This window comes from Saimiri boliviensis, chromosome 9 (genome assembly GCF_048565385.1).
Source record: "Saimiri boliviensis isolate mSaiBol1 chromosome 9, mSaiBol1.pri, whole genome shotgun sequence".
Taxonomy (NCBI): domain Eukaryota; kingdom Metazoa; phylum Chordata; class Mammalia; order Primates; family Cebidae; genus Saimiri; species Saimiri boliviensis.
The window spans coordinates 90,831,710-90,850,634 of NC_133457.1; the positions used below are offsets into that span (position 1 = coordinate 90,831,710).

General features: G+C 40.8%; 1 protein-coding gene and 1 pseudogene across 2 annotated transcripts in view; one reads left to right on the forward strand and one right to left on the reverse strand.

Moving 5' to 3' along the window:
* The window catches only part of GPCPD1 (glycerophosphocholine phosphodiesterase 1), a 70,881-nt gene extending 53,406 nt beyond the window's left edge, over window positions 1–17,475 (forward strand). For both annotated transcript variants that reach the window (XM_039479591.2, XM_074406279.1), the window contains 3 exons: window positions 777–912; window positions 1,481–1,641; window positions 16,278–17,475. In XM_039479591.2, coding sequence (XP_039335525.1) covers window positions 777–912; window positions 1,481–1,641; window positions 16,278–16,467 — 487 coding nt within the window. In that variant the 3' untranslated portion in view covers window positions 16,468–17,475. The remainder of the gene's footprint in view (window positions 1–776; window positions 913–1,480; window positions 1,642–16,277) is intronic.
* Window positions 13,474–15,832, reverse strand: LOC104652211 (eukaryotic translation initiation factor 4E pseudogene; annotated as a pseudogene).
* Window positions 17,476–18,925: the final 1,450 nt, after the last annotated feature.

Below are 18,925 nucleotides of genomic sequence, written 5' to 3' on the forward strand. Positions count from 1 at the left end.
ACAAGCAGTCCTCCTGCCTTAGCCTCCTGAATAGCTGGGACTACATGTGCATGCCATCAAGACTGGCTAATTTTGTATTTTTTTTTTTTTGTAGAAACGAGATCTCATCACGTTTCCCAGGCTGGTGTCAAACTCTTAGGCTTAAGCAACCCGCTTGCCGTGGCTTCCCAAAGTCTTTGGATTACAGGCATGAGCCACTGCACTGTACCTTGCCTAAATTTTTGTTGTTGTTGTTGTTTTTAGTTTTTGTTCTGCCACTGTCCAACCCTACCCCATTCTTGCTGTCATCTTAGAAATTTTTATTTTTGGACTGAAAGGCAACACATGTTAATGGTGGTTATATCTGAGTAATGGGACTATACACCTTTGTTGTCTGTTTAAATCAATTTTTTTTCTTTTGAAACAGAGTCTTGTTCTGTTGCCCAGGCTGGGGTGCAGTGGCGTGATTTTGTCTCACTGCAACCTCTGCCTTCAGGGTTCAAGCAATCTTGTGCCTCAGCCTCCTGAGTAGGTGGGACTACAGGTGTGCACATGACACTTCGCCAATTTTTGTATTTTTAGTAGACATGGGTTCGCCATGTTGGCCAACCTGGTCTTGAACTCCTGACTGCAAGTTCTCTGCCCGCCTTGGCCTCCCACAGTGCTGGGATTACAGGTGTGAGCCACCATACCCGGCCTCATTTGTTTTCTTTATACTTTTAGTGTTTTCTAAAATTTCAAAAAGGAGTATTAGTTACCCCCCATTGAAAGGTATTTTTTAAATTGTTTCTTTTCAGGGTTCGGCAAAAGCAGAACAAATATCCCATATTATTTTTAACTCAAGGAAAATCTGAGATTTATCCCGAACTCATGGATCTCAGATCTCGGACAACCCCCATTGCAATGAGCTTTGCACAGTTTGAAAATCTACTGGTAAGTTATGTTTGAATTTTTATCTTTTAATTTTCTGTTTTAGAGGAGTAGTAAAGATTTCATTTTACTTTACACATCTAATCGTTAACGTTTTGAATAAACTGTAGCAAACAAGTAGCTCTACTTAAAAGTGAGGATATTAGATCTCAGAATGAAAAACAGTTAATTAAGTACAAAATTTGTTGTAGGCCCACATTAAACTTTTCGGTTTAACTTTCTGAATAGATTTTATGAATAATCTAAAAATGGTTAGACTGTATGCCTTTTAAAAAATATTATTCCCATTTTACAGATGTATGTAAAGTTGTTTTGATAGAGCATCCATTAGTAAAATTGTTTGATGGCACATTCAATGTGTATGTTTATAAATTATGTATATTTTATTAATATGTTGTGAATATATGTATGAGATGTCCATTAAAAAGAAGAAAGTAATTGGAAGAAAAAAAATCTAACCTTTTCTTTTCCCACCTACTATACTTTGGAGATCACTGATCTAGAGCGTGGGCATCTAGCTTTGCAGTTTACTTGTTTCCTTTTCATGCACAACGAATTTTTCTTCTTCTAGGGGATAAATGCACATACAGAAGACTTGCTCAGAAATCCATCCTATATTCAAGAGGCAAAAGCTAAGGGACTAGTAATATTCTGCTGGGGTGATGACACCAATGATCCGGAAAACAGGAGGAAATTGAAGGAACTTGGAGTTAATGGTCTAATTTATGATAGGTATTTGTTTTTTATGAAAAATTTAAATGGAATTTAGAAGTATAGATTCCATCTTACAAAATTATAAATAAAATTAAACTTAGTTAAAATTCTGCAGTTCAGCCTAAGATTATCTTGACATTTGCCTGTGGGTGTTTTCAGTTTGTAGGATACCAGAATCACGTGGGAAGCTTGTTAAGGATTCAGTTGCCTGGGCCCTAACTCAGATACATATATACTAAATCATCCTTGGGGTGAGGGGTAACTGACTTTTTCAGTGCTCTTGTCCAATTCTATGGCTTTTCATAACTTTATATGTTCCCAAACTTACATATTTTCAACTCAGACCATTCCCCAGACCTCTCCAGACTTTTATTTCCCAGTGCTGACACCTGTTCCTCTTAGTCTTCCTGATTTCAGTATCAGTGACATTTCAAACCAATTCATAGTCTTCCATGACTGTTCTTTATCACATACCCCAAATCCAGTCAGATAGAAAAGCTTTTTTGTTCTGTCTTTAAATATACTCTGAATCAGTCTACTCACCAAGTTACCTGTTGTCACTCTCAACTAAACCAGCTCATCTTTGGTGTGGATTGTTGAGGTCGGCTGCCCCCTGCTGACTGCCTCCACCCTTAACCATCAGGCTGTTTATTACTAGTGCAGCAGCCAGAAGGGAGCTTTTAAGACTTATGTCTGATCATGTTGCTACTTAAAATTCTCCCATGGTTTTCTGTGTCACCTAAAGGAAAAGCCAAAGTCTCAGGGCCCTGTATGAGCCAATCTGCACCCCTCTACCCCCACCACCTTCCAGCCCTCTTGCCCTCTCTGACCTTTCACAAATTTCTCCCATCTGCTGTTTCCCATTCTTCAGAGAAAGACTTTGGTTAACAATTGAAATGTCACCTCGGTGAGGCCTGTCTTGAATAACAAATTTCAAATAACAGCCTCTATTCACAGTGCACTTCCTGACTTGTCTCCATATCATTTATCATCATCTAACTCACCACATATACTATGCTGTATTTTACTTGGTTTTTCTCCCTAGCGCCTTTTCTCCATCCTCCTTGGCACTAATGTATACATGCAAATGAGAATGTAGGCTCCATGAGGAGGGCAAAGCTGTTTACCTGATTTATTCATTGTTATTGAGGTTAGAACAATCTGGCACACACAATAGGAATTCAAATAATTTATTGGACAAATCTCTTTTTTTTTTTCCCCCATCAGCTTCCTTGGCAGCCATTAATCTAATCTGAGAACAAAAATTTTTTTTAGTATAAAGACATTTGGGGTTAGAGGGAATGTCATTTACTCTGCTGAGGGATTAGCAGGCCAGCTTATACAAGTGTGGACCTCAATGATAGTGAAGGCTGGGATCCAGACCACTACAGCAAAGCAAGTCCCAGATCTTTTGGTTTCACAGTGCATATAAATGTTATGTTTACACTACACTGTAGTTTATCAAGTATATGACAGTGTTGTGTCTTTGTGTCTGAGAAAACACAGTATTTTGAAATCTTAATTTCAAAATACATTATTAAGAAATGCTAACAATCTCCCTTCAGCAAATCATAATCATTTTGCTGCTGGAGGCTCTTGCCTTGACATTAATGGCTGCTGACTGGTGAGGGTGGTGGTTGCTGAAGTTTGAGGTGGCTGTGGCAGTTTCTTACAATAAGACAGAAATAATGTTTGCTGCACCAGTGGACTCTTCCTTTTGCATAGTATTTCTCTGTTGCACATGATGGTGTTTAGAGCATTTTCACCTATAGTAAAACATCTTTTTTGTTTTGCATGATCCTGGCTCACTGCAATCTCTGCCTTCCGGGTTCAAATGATTTTTCTGCCTCAGCCTCCTGGGTAGCTGGGATTATAGGCGTACACCACCATGCCTGGCTAATTTTTTTTTTTTTTTTTTTGAGACAGTTTTGTTATTTCACCCAGGCTAGAGTGCAGTGGCATGATCTCAGCTCACTTCAACCCCTGCCTTCTGGGTTCAAGCGATTCTGCTGCCTCAGCCTCCCAAGTAGCCGGGATTACAGATACCCACCACCATGGCTGGCTAATTTTTATATTTTTAGTAGAATCGGGGTTTTGTCGTGTTGGCCAGGCTGGTCTCGAACTCCTGACCTTGTGATCTGCCCACCTTTGCCTCCCAAAGTGCTGGGATTACAGGCGTGAGTCACCACGTCCGGCCTAATTTTTGTATTTTTATAGAGACGAAGTTTCACCATGTTGGCCAGGCTGCTCTAGAACTCTCAACCCCAAGTGATCCACCCACCTCAGCCTCCCAGGGTACTGGTTTTATAGGCGTGAGCCACCGTGGCTGGCCAAAACATCTTTATTCATTTATTTTTATTTTCTTCTTTTTTTTTTTTTTTTTTTTTTTTTGAGATGGAGTCTCACTGTGTCACCCAGGCTGCAGTGCAAGGGCACAATCTCGGCTCATGGCAAACTCCGCCTCCTGAATTCAAGTGATTCTCCTGCCTCAGCCTCCAGAGTAGCTGGGATTATAGGCATGCATGACCACACCCAGCTAATTTCTGTATTTTTAGTAGAGACAGGGTTTTGCCATATTGGCCATGCTGTCCTCAGGTGATATGCCTGCCTTGGCCTCCACCTGTAATCACCTGCTGGGATTACAGGTGGTGACCACGCCTGATCCCACTGTGGGACATCTTTAAATTGGAGTCTGTCTGTTTTCTCAAACCCTGCTGCTGCTTTATTAACTAAGTTTCTGTAATATTCTAAATCTCTTGTTGTCATTTAAACAATATTCAGGGCATTTTGCTGGGAGTGGATGTATCTTAGAAGACCATTTTTTTCCCTCATCCACAAGAAGCAGCTCTTCATCTGTTAAAGTGTTATCATGAGATTGCAGCAATTCAGTCACATCTTTAGGGTCCACTTCTATTTCTAGGTCTCTTGCTTTTTCCACCACATCAACAGTGACTCCACTGAAGTCTTGAACCCCTCTGTCATCTATGAGGATTGGTATCAGCTTCTTCCAAATGCCCTGTTGATGTTGATATTTTGATCTTGTCCCATGAATCAGAAATGTTTTTTTTTTTTTTTTTTTTTTTTGAGACGGAGTTTCGCTCTTGTTACCCAGGCTGGAGTGCAATGGCGCGATCTCGGCTCACCGCAACCTCTGCCTCCTGGGTTCAGGCAATTCTCCTGCCTCAGCCTCCTGAGTAGCTGGGATTACAGGCACCCGCCACCATGCCCAGCTAATTTTTTGTATTTTTAGTAGAGACAGGGTTTCACCATGTTGACCAGGATGGTCTCGATCTCTTGACCTCATGATCCACCTGCCTTGGCCTCCCAAAGTGCTGGGATTACAGGCTTGAGCCACTGCGCCCGGCCCAGAAATGTTCTTTTTTTTTTTTTTTTGAGACGGAGTTTCGCTCTTGTTACCCAGACTGGAGTGCAATGGCGCGATCTCGGCTCACCGCAACCTCCGCCTCCTGGGTTCAGGCAATTCTCCTGCCTCAGCCTCCTGAGTAGCTGGGATTATAGGCACGCGCCACCATGCCCAGCTAATTTTTTGTATTTTTAGTAGAGACGGGGTTTCACCATGTTGACCAGGTTGGTCTCGATCTCTCGACCTTGTGATCCACCCGCCTCGGCCTCCCAAAGTGCTGGGATTACAGGCTTGAGCCACCGTGCCCGGCCGAAATGTTCTTAATGATACTTGGAATGATGAAAAGTTTTCAATTTACCTTGTCAAGATCCTTCAGAGGAATCACTGAGGAATCACTGTCTATAGCAGTTACAGTCTTTGAAATGTATTTCTAAGGTAATAAGACTTGAAAGTCAGAGTGACTCCTTGATCCATGGGCTGCAGAATGGATTTTGTGTTAACAGGCATGAAAACAGCAATCTCTCTTAGAGCTCTTGGGTGACCAGGTGCATTGTCAATGAACAGCAATATTTTGAAAAGTATCTTTTTTTTCCTGAGCTATAGGTCTCAACTGTGGGCTTGAAATATTCAGTTGTCGTCCAGGCTTTTCTGCATTTCTGGAGCACAGACAGAGTGGATTAAACTTAATTCTTAAGGGTCCTACAGCTTTCAGAATGTTAAATGAGTATTGGCTTCAGCTTAAACTCATCATCAGTTGTATTAGCCCCTAACAAGAGAGGCGACCTGTTGAAGTTTTGAAGCCAGGCATTGACATCTCTTAAGCTATGAAAGGTCTAGATGGCATCTTCCAGTTGAAGACTGTTTCATCTACATTGAATATCTGTTGTTCAATGTGGCCACTTAAGTGATCTTAGCACGACCTTCTGGATACCTTGCTGTAGCTTCTCCATCACTATTTGCTGCTTCACCTTGCACTTTTACATTATGGAGACAGCTTGTTTTCCTGAAACTTCATGAACCAACCTCTGTTGGGTTCCAACTTTTCTGCAGCTTCCTTACCTCTCTCAGCCTTGCTGAACTAAAGGGAGTGAAGCCCTTTGAATTTTTTGACTTAAGGGAATGTTTTGGCTGGTTTGATCTTCTATCAAGGCCATTAAAACTTCCTCATCAGCAATAAGGCTGCTTTGCTTAACTATCATTGTTGTGTTCACCGTTAATAGCACTTTCAGTTTCCTTCAAGGACTTTTTCTTTGCATTCATAACTTGGGTAACAGTTTGGTGCAAGAGGCCCAGCTTTCAGTTTATCTTAGTTTTTAGCAAGCCTTCCTCGCTAATGTTAATTATTTCTAGTTTTTTATTTACATTGAGAGATTTAAGTTTCTTCCTTTCACTGGAACTCTTAGAGGCCATTGTAAGGTTAATTGGCCTGATTTCAATATGGGTGTGCCTCAGGGAATAGGGAGGCCAGAGGAGAGGCAGAAAGATAGGGGAGAAGCTGGTCAGTGGGGCAGTCAGAACATACTGATTTATGGGTACGATTCATGGCACCTAAAAACAATGACAGTAGTGACATCAAACATTACTAATCACAGATCACCATAACAGATAGAATCATAATGAGGAACTTTGAAATATTGTGAGAATTATCGAAATGTGACAGGCACGAAGTGAGCACATGCTGTTGGGAAAATGGCACGAACAGACTTGCTGAGTGCAGTGGTCACAAACCTTCAATTTGTAAGAAACACAGTATCTGAAAAGAGGCGCCGGTGGGGCATGGTGGGGCCTGGTGGCTCATGCCTGTAATCACAGCACTCTGGGAGGAGGCCCCATCTCATATAAAATGAAATGAAATTATAAGCAATTATAAGAAAAGAAGACAAAGTGCAGTAAGATGAAGATTGCCTGGGCTTGAGGAGTGTCCTACAAAGAGTAAGTGATAAAGCCTCACTAGGCCTGCTTTAAACAATACTTGGATTTGGTTCATATTACTATTCTTACCATAAAATTATATTACTTTCTTAATAAAGCTTGTTTTCCTCCCAGTATTTTGTCTCAGTTAGTTTGGTTTTAAAATTGTAGTTCAAGTTAATCCTGCCTACCTGCCTTTTAACCTATTTGGTTTATTTTACATGAAACAGCATGCATAACTCATAGCTCTCTTTAACATTTCCAATTAATTTTATTAAAATTAAAGTTTTAAATTAATAATTTGAGACAAGTGCTGGCTTCAGCAAATTTTTGAATATATATGGTTATATTTTTGTTACAAGAAATGATTACAAATATTTTTAGGCAAGGGAGTATATTATGAGATTATACCATTTATGGTTTTGTAGAGTATACAAATTTCAGGCAGATCCTTCATCTTAAGGGCTTTACTTGATTGGAATCAAATTTTGACGTGTAAAGGAGAACAGGAAGATACATGATGTAACAGGTGCTTAAAGTTTTTCCTGGCTTGGAGCTTTAAAGAGGAAGAACTGAGTTGGAATGTGGGGAGTGGTTATGTTGACTTCGACAGGATTTGTTTTCTAGGCAGAGGCAAGAGGGTAAATCAGGGCACGACTGTGTTGAGGATTTCGGGGAGGTGGCCAGGCACTCCTGGCCCGGATTTGTGATAGGGACTGAGGAGGGGTCTGGTGGTTGTGTTGAGTTGGTTTTTACCCTCAAAAGTTTTAATTTTTAATGTTTAATTTTAATCAAAGAAGTACATGTATATACTTTAAAAATTCAAATAGTTTGATAAGTCTTATAGTAAAAAACAATATTTTTTTTAACCTATTTCTTCCATTGTCCCTGGCTGAGACCCTATCCCCTAATATCTTTATTATCTGGCTCTTCTGGCAGTTATCTCTGTTTCTAAATCTGCTCGTGCTATTTTTTTTAATTACCAAATTTAGACATCATATGGAAGGTTTTGAATTATTAGTGACTTGGAGCCTTTGAGGCATTTTGGATTGGAGAGAGGTGTGGTGAGTGTGTGTTTTCGATGATCAAACACTAAACTGCTGCATATCATTTTCTGGTATTTTGTTTGGGAAATTTGCACATAGGGTGATGAGTAAGAGGCCGTTTTTTATGTTTTTTTTGAGACAGAGCCTTGCTCTGCTGCCCAGGCCGGAGGGCAGTGGCACTCTCTTGGTTCATTGCAACCTGGGTTCAAGCAATTTTCCTGCCTCAGCCTCCATCTCCCAGGTTCAAGTGATTCTCCTGCCCCAGCTGTAGTTTTGTATAGATTCAAGCTCTAATTATACTTTGAAAAACTTGTAATTATGTTCTTAAAATTAACCTATATCGTGCATTTAGCTATACCTTTTTCCTTTTCATGGTCATATTAATATTCCATTGTTGTCTTTAACACAACTTACACTGCTATTTAAGAACATTTAGGTTGCTGTCGGGCAATTGCTATTATATAGGGTTGCTATGAATATTAATGATAGTAAAGTGACTTTCAAACCTTTTTGCACTCAACCTATCTTATGTGGCAACCCAGTACACAAATAAGGTATATTTACAAGTATGTACCTGAAACAGTTCAAAGTGTCCTTTAGATACTTCCTGCTTATGTGTGTACTCCTTGGTGTGTGTGTGTGCACTTAAATGCTAGTCTTAACTTTCTGATGTGATTGTGTGGCCCGCTGGGTCTCTACTCAGCACATCCGTCTGTGGGTCAGGCAGTATAGCAGTTCCTGGTTCTATACTCATTGTAGCCTGTTACCAGTTCTCAGGAGTAGGGCAAGGCATTATAATCCTGCAGGTAATGTGGAAACTTAACCAGGTCACGGTTAAGACCATATTTAAGTAATATGCCAGTTAAGGCTCATGAGGCATTGTATTCATAGCTGCTAGAATGACATTGTCCCTCTCGGAGTGATAGCCCTTAATGCATCTGCCATTGCACTGGGCTGCTCAGTACTGATTGGTTGGTTGCACACAGCTATCATCCTGTGCCCTGGCGTTCTCTGTGTTAGATCTCCTGTTTCCTGCAGCCCATATCTTTTTCTTTCTTGGTTCAGTGAATTGTACAGAACATGTCTTTCAGCATCTTCTTCAAAAAAGGAGGACATGGGAGGTAAACATTTTCGAGGTCTTACATGCCTAGAAATGTTGTGGCCATGTATAGAAGTCTGTGTTAGAAATACTTTAGAATTTTAGAAATACTCTCCATTGGCCAGGCGTAGTGGCTCACGCCTGTAATCCAAGCACTTTGGAGGCCAAGGCGGGCGGATCACCTGAGGTCGTGAGTTCAAGACCAACCTGACCAACATGGTGAAACCCTGTCTTAAAATAAAATAAGAAATAAAAAGAAATACTCTCCATCATCTTTACCATTCCAGTGTTGCTGTTGAGTGTGAAGCCATCTTGATTATGTTCTCTCACATATAATCCGTGTCTCCTCTCTGGAAGCTTTGAGGGTCTTCTTTATGTTACCACTGTTGTGAAATTCTATAGAGATGTGTTTTCTTGCAGGTCTGGTTTTGCCCACTTTGCTGGACACTTGGTAACCCTTTTAGTCTATCAATATATGTTCTTAAACATGGGAAAATTTTTTCAAAAATATTTCTTTTGATTCTTGCCCCTTTCAGTTTTCTGGATTTTTTTTCCCCCCTTATAGAAGTCTTTTTGTTTGAACCAAATAGCTCTTGAACCAGATTTCTCATTTTTTTCTCCTGTTTGGTTGTGTGTGTGTGTGTGTGTGTGTGTGTGTGTGTGTGCGTATGCGTGCACACATGCTTCATTTGAAAAATTTTCTGTCTTTCTACTTATTCTATTGAGTTCTTCTGTTATTGTTGTTGTTGTTTGGAGACAGAGTCTCTTATCACCCAGGCTGGGGTGCAGTGGTACGATCTGGGCTCACTGCAACCTTTGTCTCCTGGGTTCATATAGTTCTCATGCCTCAACCTCCCAAGTAGGTAGGACTACAGGTACCCACCTGGCTAATTTTTTGTGTTTTAGTAGAGACAGGTTTTTGCCATGTTGCCCAGGCTGGCCACGAATTCCTGAGCTCAGGCAAATCCACCTGCCTTGTCCTCCCTAAGTGCTGGGATTACTGGTAGGAGCCACCCTGCCTGGCCTCTACTGAATTTTCATGTCTGCTATTGTGTCTTCAATTTCGAAGAACTGTCTTTTCTTCTCTTAATATACTCTTTTCTATATATTTAGCATCCTATTCTCATTTAATGAACATACTATTCATTAGTATGAACATATGCAGAGTCATTAAGGATCTCTTTTTTTGTTTTTGAGATTGGATCTCTCTCACTCTGCTGCCCAGGATGGAGTGCAGTGGCGCAGTCTCACCTCACTGCTGCCTTGACCTCCTGGGCTCAAGATCCTCCCACTTCAGTCCCGTGGGTAGCTTGAACTACAGGTACACACTGCTACATCTAGCTAATTTTGGTATTTTTTTTTTGTAGAGATGAGATTTTCCCATGTTGCCCAGGCTGCCCTCAAACTCCTGAGCTCCAGAAATCCTTCCACGTCAGCCTCCCAAAGTGCTGGGACTACAGGCGTGTGCCTCCATGCCTGGCCCATAATGGATCTTTTGTTTTTGTCATTTGGGGATATTCATCTGTTTTCTTTGGAATCTTCCATATTAGAAGCTTTCTTGACCAGGTGCAGTGGCTTACGTGTGTAATCCTTGCATTGGGAGGCTGAGGCGGGTGGATCACCTGAGGTCAGGAGTTCAAGACCAGCCTGGCCAACATGGTGAAACCCTGTCTCTACTAAAAATACAAAAATTAGCTGGGTGTAGTGGTGTGTGCCTATAATCCCAGCTACCCAGGAGGCTCAGGCAGGAGAATTGCTGGAACCCAGGAGGTAGAGGCTGTAGTGAGCCGAAATCATGCCACTGCACTCCAGCCTGGGCAACAGAGATGATCTAGGTGGCCAGTTGGTTCATACCTCTGATGTCAGTAGATTTAGAATTTTACCTTTTGGCTGATCAGATTCCATATAAAAGAATCTGTGTATTCTACCTGGGGGTTCCAGGTCTGGCTGCCACGGTTCTCAGAGTCAAGTGAGGGAAGAGAGCTGCAGGAAGAAGGAATGTTGCTGTATTTAGCATGTGACACATACACAATGTCTCTGAATTGCCTCAATGCTGATGGTTTTGTAAAATGCCCAAATTATCTTCCATTTCAAAAGACTGCTGTTTACTTCTCAAAATGAAACTCTTGGTTAGGGGATGGGGGCAGCCGCAACAGCAGGGAGTAGAGGAAAGGAAATACTTCATTTGAATCAGACTTTTCCCCTCATCCTCTCTTAGTTCCTCTACCTTTTACTCCCAATTGAAGAGGAATGTACTGCTGCTTTTATTTATTTAATTATTTTTTTTCTGGTTGTCTAAAAGACAATTCACTGTACACATTTTATTTACAGTTTTGTACACTCTTAAAATGAATGGGACTGCTTTTCTACTTGAGCCATTTTTAACCAAAGCAAAATAACCTAAGTAATACGAAGTGATAAAATACAGCGTAAAGATACATAAAGACATACTAATTCTAGTTAGAAATGTAATTACAATGTCACGGTTTTTTTTGTTTGTTTGTTTTGTTTTTTTTGTTTTTTGAGACGGAGTTTCGCTCTTGTTACCCAGGCTGGAGTGCAATGGCGCGATCTCGGCTCACCGCAACCTCCGCCTCCTGGGTTCAGGCAATTCTCCTGCCTCCGCCTCCTGAGTAGCTGAAATTACAGGCACGTGCCACCATGCCCAGCTAATTTTTTGTATTTTTAGTAGAGACGGGATTTCACCATGTTGACCAGGATGGTCTCGATCTCTTGACCTCGTGATCCACCCGCCTCGGCCTCCCAAAGTGCTGGGATTACAGGCTTGAGCCACCGTGCCTGGCCACATGTCACATTTTTTATGATTCACAACTATGTTTAGGAAATCACACACATATAGATCACTGATTTGAATGAAGTGCATAAATTTGTAGCAAATCTTTGTAGTTACAAAAAAATTATCAAAGAATGCACAAAATCAATATTTATTTCACTTTCATGTCATATTCCTGGATCCTTCACCAGTGGTCACATGAGGAAAAAAGCAAAAGCTAAGAAAATTAAAAACCGAAATCAGAATCACTCATTTTATTAAGCAGGGAAACAAGTAGGTTAAAATCTAAAATCCATCAGCAAGAGTACAGCAAAGACAGTGCTGTAAAAAGAAACAAAATTGCTAGAAAACTATATGCACCATAGTCTTTCACACCAGCAAAATATGCTCCTGCATACAATAGAACATCAATAGAATTGTTTTTCCTGTAAAGTATACAGATGCCAAATTGTTTTTTGAATATTGTGGATAGGTAAAATGTAATGTATGTGTAATTAATGGTAATTCTACTGAACTATTACAGAATGGGCCAGGAACACATTTATGGATTTTAGGATGATGTATACTGTAATTCTTTGATTGGTATAGTGGACACTCTTAACATCCCCCTCACCCCCCAAAAAAAATGAACACAGAAGTACAAGAGAAAAGCAAATGAGAAATTGAGACTTTTTATGTCTTAGCAACATTTGGAGGGAAATCAAATTTAAATGCAGTCTATTCTGTTTTTGTGTGTGTGTGTGTGTGTGTGTGTGTGTGTGTGTGTTTTTAGATTTTTTATTGCATTTTAGGTTTTGGGGTACTTGTGAAGAACATGCAAGATTGTTGCATAGGTACACACATGGCAGTGTGGTTTGCTGCCTTCCTTCCCCTCACCTGTATCTGTCATTTCTCCCCATGCTATCTCTTCCAACCTCCCCACCCACCCCGTCCCTCCCCTGTTTCCCTCCAACGGACCCCAGTGTGTAGTGCTCCCCTCCCTGTGTCCATGTGTTCTCATTGTTCAACACTCGCCTATGAGTGAGAACATGCGGTGTTTGATTTTCTGCTCTTGTGTCAGTTTGCTGAGAATGATGATTTCCAGGTTCATCCATGTCCCTACAAAGGACGCGAACTCATCGTTTTTGATGGCTGCGTAATATTCCATGGTGTATATGTACCACATTCTCCCTATCCAGTCTATCATCAATGGGCATTTGGGTTGGTTCCAGGTCTTTGCTATTGTAAACAGTGCTGCAATGAACATTCGTGTGCATGTGTCCTTACAGTAGAACGATTTATAATCCTTTGGATATATACCCAGTAATGGGATTGCTGGGTCAAATGGGATTTCTGTTTTTAGGTCATTGAGGAATTGCCACACTGTCTTCCACAATGGTTGAATTAATTTACACTCCAACCAACAGTGTAAAAGTGTTCTTATTTCTCTACATCCTCTCCAGCATCTGTTGTCTCCAGTTTTTTTAATGATCGCCATTCTAACTGGTGTGAGATGGTATCTCAATGTGGTTTTGATTTGCATTTCTCTAATGACCAGTGATGATGAGCATTTTTTCATATGTTTGTTGGCCTCCTGTATGTCTTCTTTGGTAAAGTGTCTGTTCATATCCTTTGCCCACTTTTGAATGGGCTTGTTTGTTTTTTTCTTGTAGATCTGTTTTAGTTCGTTGTAAATTCTGGGTATCGGCCCCTTGTCAGATGGGTAGACTGCAAAGATTTTTTCCCATTCTGTTGGTTGCCGAGTCACTCTGCTGACTTGTTTATTTTGCCGTGCAGAAGCTGTGGAGTTTGATTAGGTCCCATGTGTCTATTTTGGCTTTTGTTGCCATTGCTTTTGGCGTTTTGGTCATGAAGTCCTTGCCTACGCCTATGTCCTGAATGGTTTTGCCTAGATTTTCTTCTGATTTTTGAAGAGGCTTCGATTAAGCTCCCAAATCTCAATTGCTTGACGTGGTCTCTTATGAGAGTACTCAGAAGGTATCTTCTTAAATAACAAACTTATTTTTAGTGGTAGAGCCGTTCTTAGTAGCTGTGTCTATGTGAGACTGATAAGGAATCACTATCTTTGGAGTTAGTCCTGACCTTTCCTTGTATACCCTCCCTGTATGTGTAACAGCTTTTCTGTTTTCACATTCAGTTGTCCATACTGCTATTTTATCACCTTTAGCTCGAACATTTACAGCAGCTCCACATACATCATCACTGCAGTCATCAAAAGATTATTCAATAAGGCACAGTAGAGACTCAAGCCAGAAGTGATCGAGGTCACTTAGTCTCTGCTGTCTGTTTAATGTAATTAGCCATCGTCCTTCCTGTTTGTTTTTCTCTTGTTTCCATAGGTTCATTACCATCCTTAAAAAGTGAGTAGGCACAGCCAGGCACTAAATTACTACACACTTGGATATGGTTGTACAGAGCTCAAAAGTCTTCAACAGGATCAAACTTAGAAATAGTGTTCTGGGTTAGCAACCTCCTGATTAGATTGTTTTCTCCTGTAGCTGGGAGATTAGGAGTAGGGGTGGTTTCCTACCTCTGGCCTGTGAGCCAGCCTTTTCAGTTCTCTTACCGAAAACCTTTTAGTTCTTATTTATCCATCTGTTGTCCAGTTTCCAAAATGTTTTAGCTTTGTCTCTTGGGCTTTTCTCATACTTAATGGATTTTTTTCTTTTTTTTAAGAATCCCTTTGTCGGCCGGGCGCGGTGGCTCAAGCCTGTAATCCCAGCACTTTGGGAGGCCGAGGCAGGTGAATCACGAGGTCAACAGATCGAGACCATCCTGGTCAACACGGTGAAACCCCGTCTCTACTAAAAATACTAAAAATCAGCTGGGCATGGTGGCACGTGCCTGTAGTCCCAGCTACTCAGGAGGCTGAGGCAGGAGAATTGCTTGAACCCAGGAGGCGGAGGTTGCAGTGAGCCGAGATCGTGCCATTGCACTCCAGCCTGGGTAACAAGAGTGAAACTCCGTCTCAAAAAAAAAAAAAAAAGAATCCTGGCCGGGCGCGGTGGCTCAAGCCTGTAATCCCAGCACTTTGGGAGGCCGAGGCGGATGGATCACGAGGTCAAGAAATCGAGACCATCCTGGTCAACGAGGTGAAACCCCATCTCTACTAAAAATGCAAAAAATTAGCTGGGCATGGTGGCGCGTGCCTGTGATCCCAGCTACTCAGGAGGCTGAGGCAGGAGAATTGCCTGAAACCCGGGAGGCGGAGGTTGCGGTGAGCCGAGATAGCGCCATTGCACTCCAGCCTGGGTAACGAGCGAAACTCCGCTCAAAAAAAAAAAAAAAGAAGAATCCCTTTGTCTTATTTTTATTGGGACATAGGGAGATATTGAAGTTAGATGTTTGTTCTGTCTTGATACCTTAACACAGAGGTCATTTTTCATTCTCTTAGATGTGTCTTTAATTAGTAGAACCTCTTTGTTTTAATATAGTCAGATCTCTCTCTCTCTCTCTCTCTCTCTCTCTCTCTCTCTATATATATATATATATATATATATATATATATAATTTTTTTTTTTTTTGAGGTGGAGTCTTGCTTTGTCACCCAGGCTGGAGTGCAGTGGCATGATCTTGGCTCACTGCAACCTCCACCTCCTGGGTTCAAGCCATTCTCCTGCCTCAGCCTCCTCAGTAGCTGGTATTACAGGTATGCACCACCATACTCAGCTAATTTTGTATTTTTAGTAGAGACAGGGTTTCACCATGCTGGCCAGGCTAGTCTCAAACTCTTGTCTTCATGATCTGCCCACCTCAGCCTCCCCAAGTACTGGGATTACAGGTGTGAGCCACCGCACCTGGCCAAGTCACCATATTTTTAAAATCTTGTTTAAAAAATTCTTTCCTACTGTGATGTCGTAAAGATTCTCTGTGACTCCTTCACATAGTTGCCTGGCTGTTACCTTCATGCACAGGAGACCATCCTTTCTCTGCTGATGGGCAGTGCCAGTGTCAGTCACCGGAGGCTCTTTCAGAGTTCTCCACTCTGGATGCATATGACGTTATTGAGCAGCTTTATAGTAGTTCCCACACTGGTGAGCAGTCTTCTTATCTTCGTCTTTGGTGACTTTGAAGTCAGAACTGTCAGTTCTTTATAGATTTTCATTTGTTTAAAAAAGCAAGTTGGAGAGCAGATACTTTAAGCTAGAACACAAGTAAACTAGACATTTCATTTTCTGATTTGGTTGCTTTATATCGAGCTTCGTTGCATCAGGGATACAAAAGGGCAATGCTGCTATTCTGGATTATTGGAAATATTGGGGAGAAGGGAAATTTTTAAAAATAGAATGGACACGTTCACCTTTAAAACAAAACAAAACCTCTGATATGGATGTCCAGGCATTCTGTAAATGAATTCTTATGAAAAGGTTGAGTCAGGCAGGTCTTCGATAAGCCATAAAATTACAGTATTTTATGTATTTTGTGTTTGTTTCATCATAGGATATATGATTGGATGCCTGAACAGCCAAATATATTCCAAGTGGAGCAGTTGGAACGCCTGAAGCAAGAATTGCCAGAGCTTAAGAGCTGTTTGTGTCCCACTGTTAGCCGCTTTGTCCCCTCCTCTTTGTGTGGGGATTCTGATATCCACGTGGATGCCAATGGCATTGATAACGTGGAGAATGCTTAGTTTTTGTTGCACAGAGGTCATTTTGGGGGCATGCACCGCTGTTCTGGGTATTCATTTTTCATCACTGAGCATTGTTTATGCCTTTTGGGCTTCTCAGTTCAATGAAGCAATAATGAAGTATTTAACTCTTTCACTACAGTTCTTGCAAGAATTTCAAGTATGCTATTTAAATCACTTGGCCAGGTATAATTGCCAGTCAGTCTCTTTATAGTGAGAAAATGTATTGGTTGGCAAATATAAATATTTTAAACTAAATATATAAATCTATAATGTTAAACGAATGTTTGTAGCACTTTGAAATTATATAAGTAGCTCATATTTACACTTATAACTTTACATTTGATCAGGTCTGAAATCTTTAGCACTTGAGGAAAATGACTATGCATTATTATACCTGACCATGGAAAAATAAGTACCTCAAATGCATGCATTTGCACTGGTGATTCCAACTGCACAAATCTTGTGCCATCTTGTATATAGGTATTTTTTACATGGGTTGACATGCACATAACACCGTTTGCATTCAGTATGGACCTTGAGGCTGCTGCCATTTTTCCACTTAACCAAACCAGCCTGAAGGTGAACCTTGAAACTTGTTTCATAAATCTTTCAAAAGTTGTTTTACATCAATGTTGAAATTTCAAAATGCTGCAGGGTAATTTAATGTATAAAATATGAGTAAGAAAAAGTATGTATTGCGTACTTAGTACAGTAGCTCACAACATATAAATTCAATTCAGTGCATGCTTTAGGTTTTAAGCATGGGATTGTACATGTTTACTGTTAGGTCCTTGCATCTGTGGTGCTAGGTGAGTATGAGAAGATGTCAAGGACTGGATATAATTTTGTTGCCTAAAAAAAAAGCCTGTTTGTAGGCATTTTAAATATGCTTATTTTGTGTGTCTCTCACTATCTATTACACACTGTTGCTTTGTCGGTCGGTTTTGTATGTGTGTGTTGTACAGTAGTTAAATTTCCATGCAGAAAAATAAATGTCCTGAATTCTCATATTGGTATTCTTTATTGTACATCATGCATGTAATTTATTTAGAAATGTAGGTCTTACTAAATGTATATGCGTGTGTTTCAGATTATACTAGGATTTATTGGATTAGAAGCAGATTGTGTTAACTAACTTAAGAATGAATGTTAAATAAAATGAAACATTTATTTTCTTCATTACAAAATGAAATTTCAGGAAGGTGTTACTTTTGTAGAACGGTTTTATAATACGACGAGAAATTTAAATATAGTGTCTACCCTAAAGGGATGGCTTATTTGCATCTACCTTTTACTGCATGTTTTTCATGAGGCAGTTTGTTCATATATTGACATATTTTGGTAGTAGCTGAGAACCTAAGACTTGAAATTACACATTGTATATTATATTTTAAGCTAAGCAATGCAATTTTGGTCAGATCTTGTTTGTGTGAAGATAGGCTCTGAAATCCTATGGTATTGCATTTGTAACATTGATATTTAATGGAAAATAGTTTAGGAAATGGAGTTTTCTGCAAGGGTTCTGTATACTTTTCCCATATCGAATGAGATTTTCCAACACTTTGGTGGAACTGGGCACTTTAGGAAAACTCTTGAAAATGAATTTGTTCCCATCATCTGCAGACCTTTGTCCAAGACGGTTACCGTTTCTCTATGGTAACTCAGTTAGCCATATTTGTTTCTAGTCCTGCTCCTTTGCTCCTCGCCTATGCCTTTCCAATGCGGGCTCCATTTTGAAGACTTAAGGACAGAGGGGAAGCAGATCATAAAGGGAAAAAAGAGACAGAAGAAAGGATGAAGAAAGGCGGGCACGGTGGGTGTGGGCTTCTAAAGAGTTTAGTTTGCTGGGGAGAGCAGGCAGTCACTGCCTACAATACAGCCAGAACCTTCCTGCTCACTTTCTGTCCTATCTCTTCCTGACCTCATGAACCAGTGTTCGATGATTAAAGCATGACTAGCAGTGGCTCCTTACTTCACAGGACTAAGTCTGGGCCTTCATATCACTAGCTGTTGCCTTTTACACCCCGCTTCAGCCACACTGTCCCTTCATTGGCCCTGGACCTCCTCTCTGTGCCCATGTGTCCTCTGCCTGGGAGCCTCTCCTCCCGTAGTCACTTTCTCTCTTCCAAACTCATTTCTTCTTGAGCCCAAGACCTCTCTCCTGAGCCCTTGCGGAAACTCCAGAAAGGATGAATCCCTCTTTGTGCTCCATGGCAGTATGCTCATACCTTCTCAGGCTGTGCGTCACAGTAATTCTAACTGGGCAGAGTTGACGTTTGTCTCGTCTGCCAGGCTGCGGGCTCTTCAAGGGCAGGAACCTTGCCATAGTCATTTATATTTTCACAGTGCATGGGAAATGAATGTTGGAATCATTGGAGTAATGTGATTTGTATCAAACGTCCTTTTGAATTAAGAGATTTAGTTATGTTTACTAAGACTGTAAACTTTGAATTGGTTT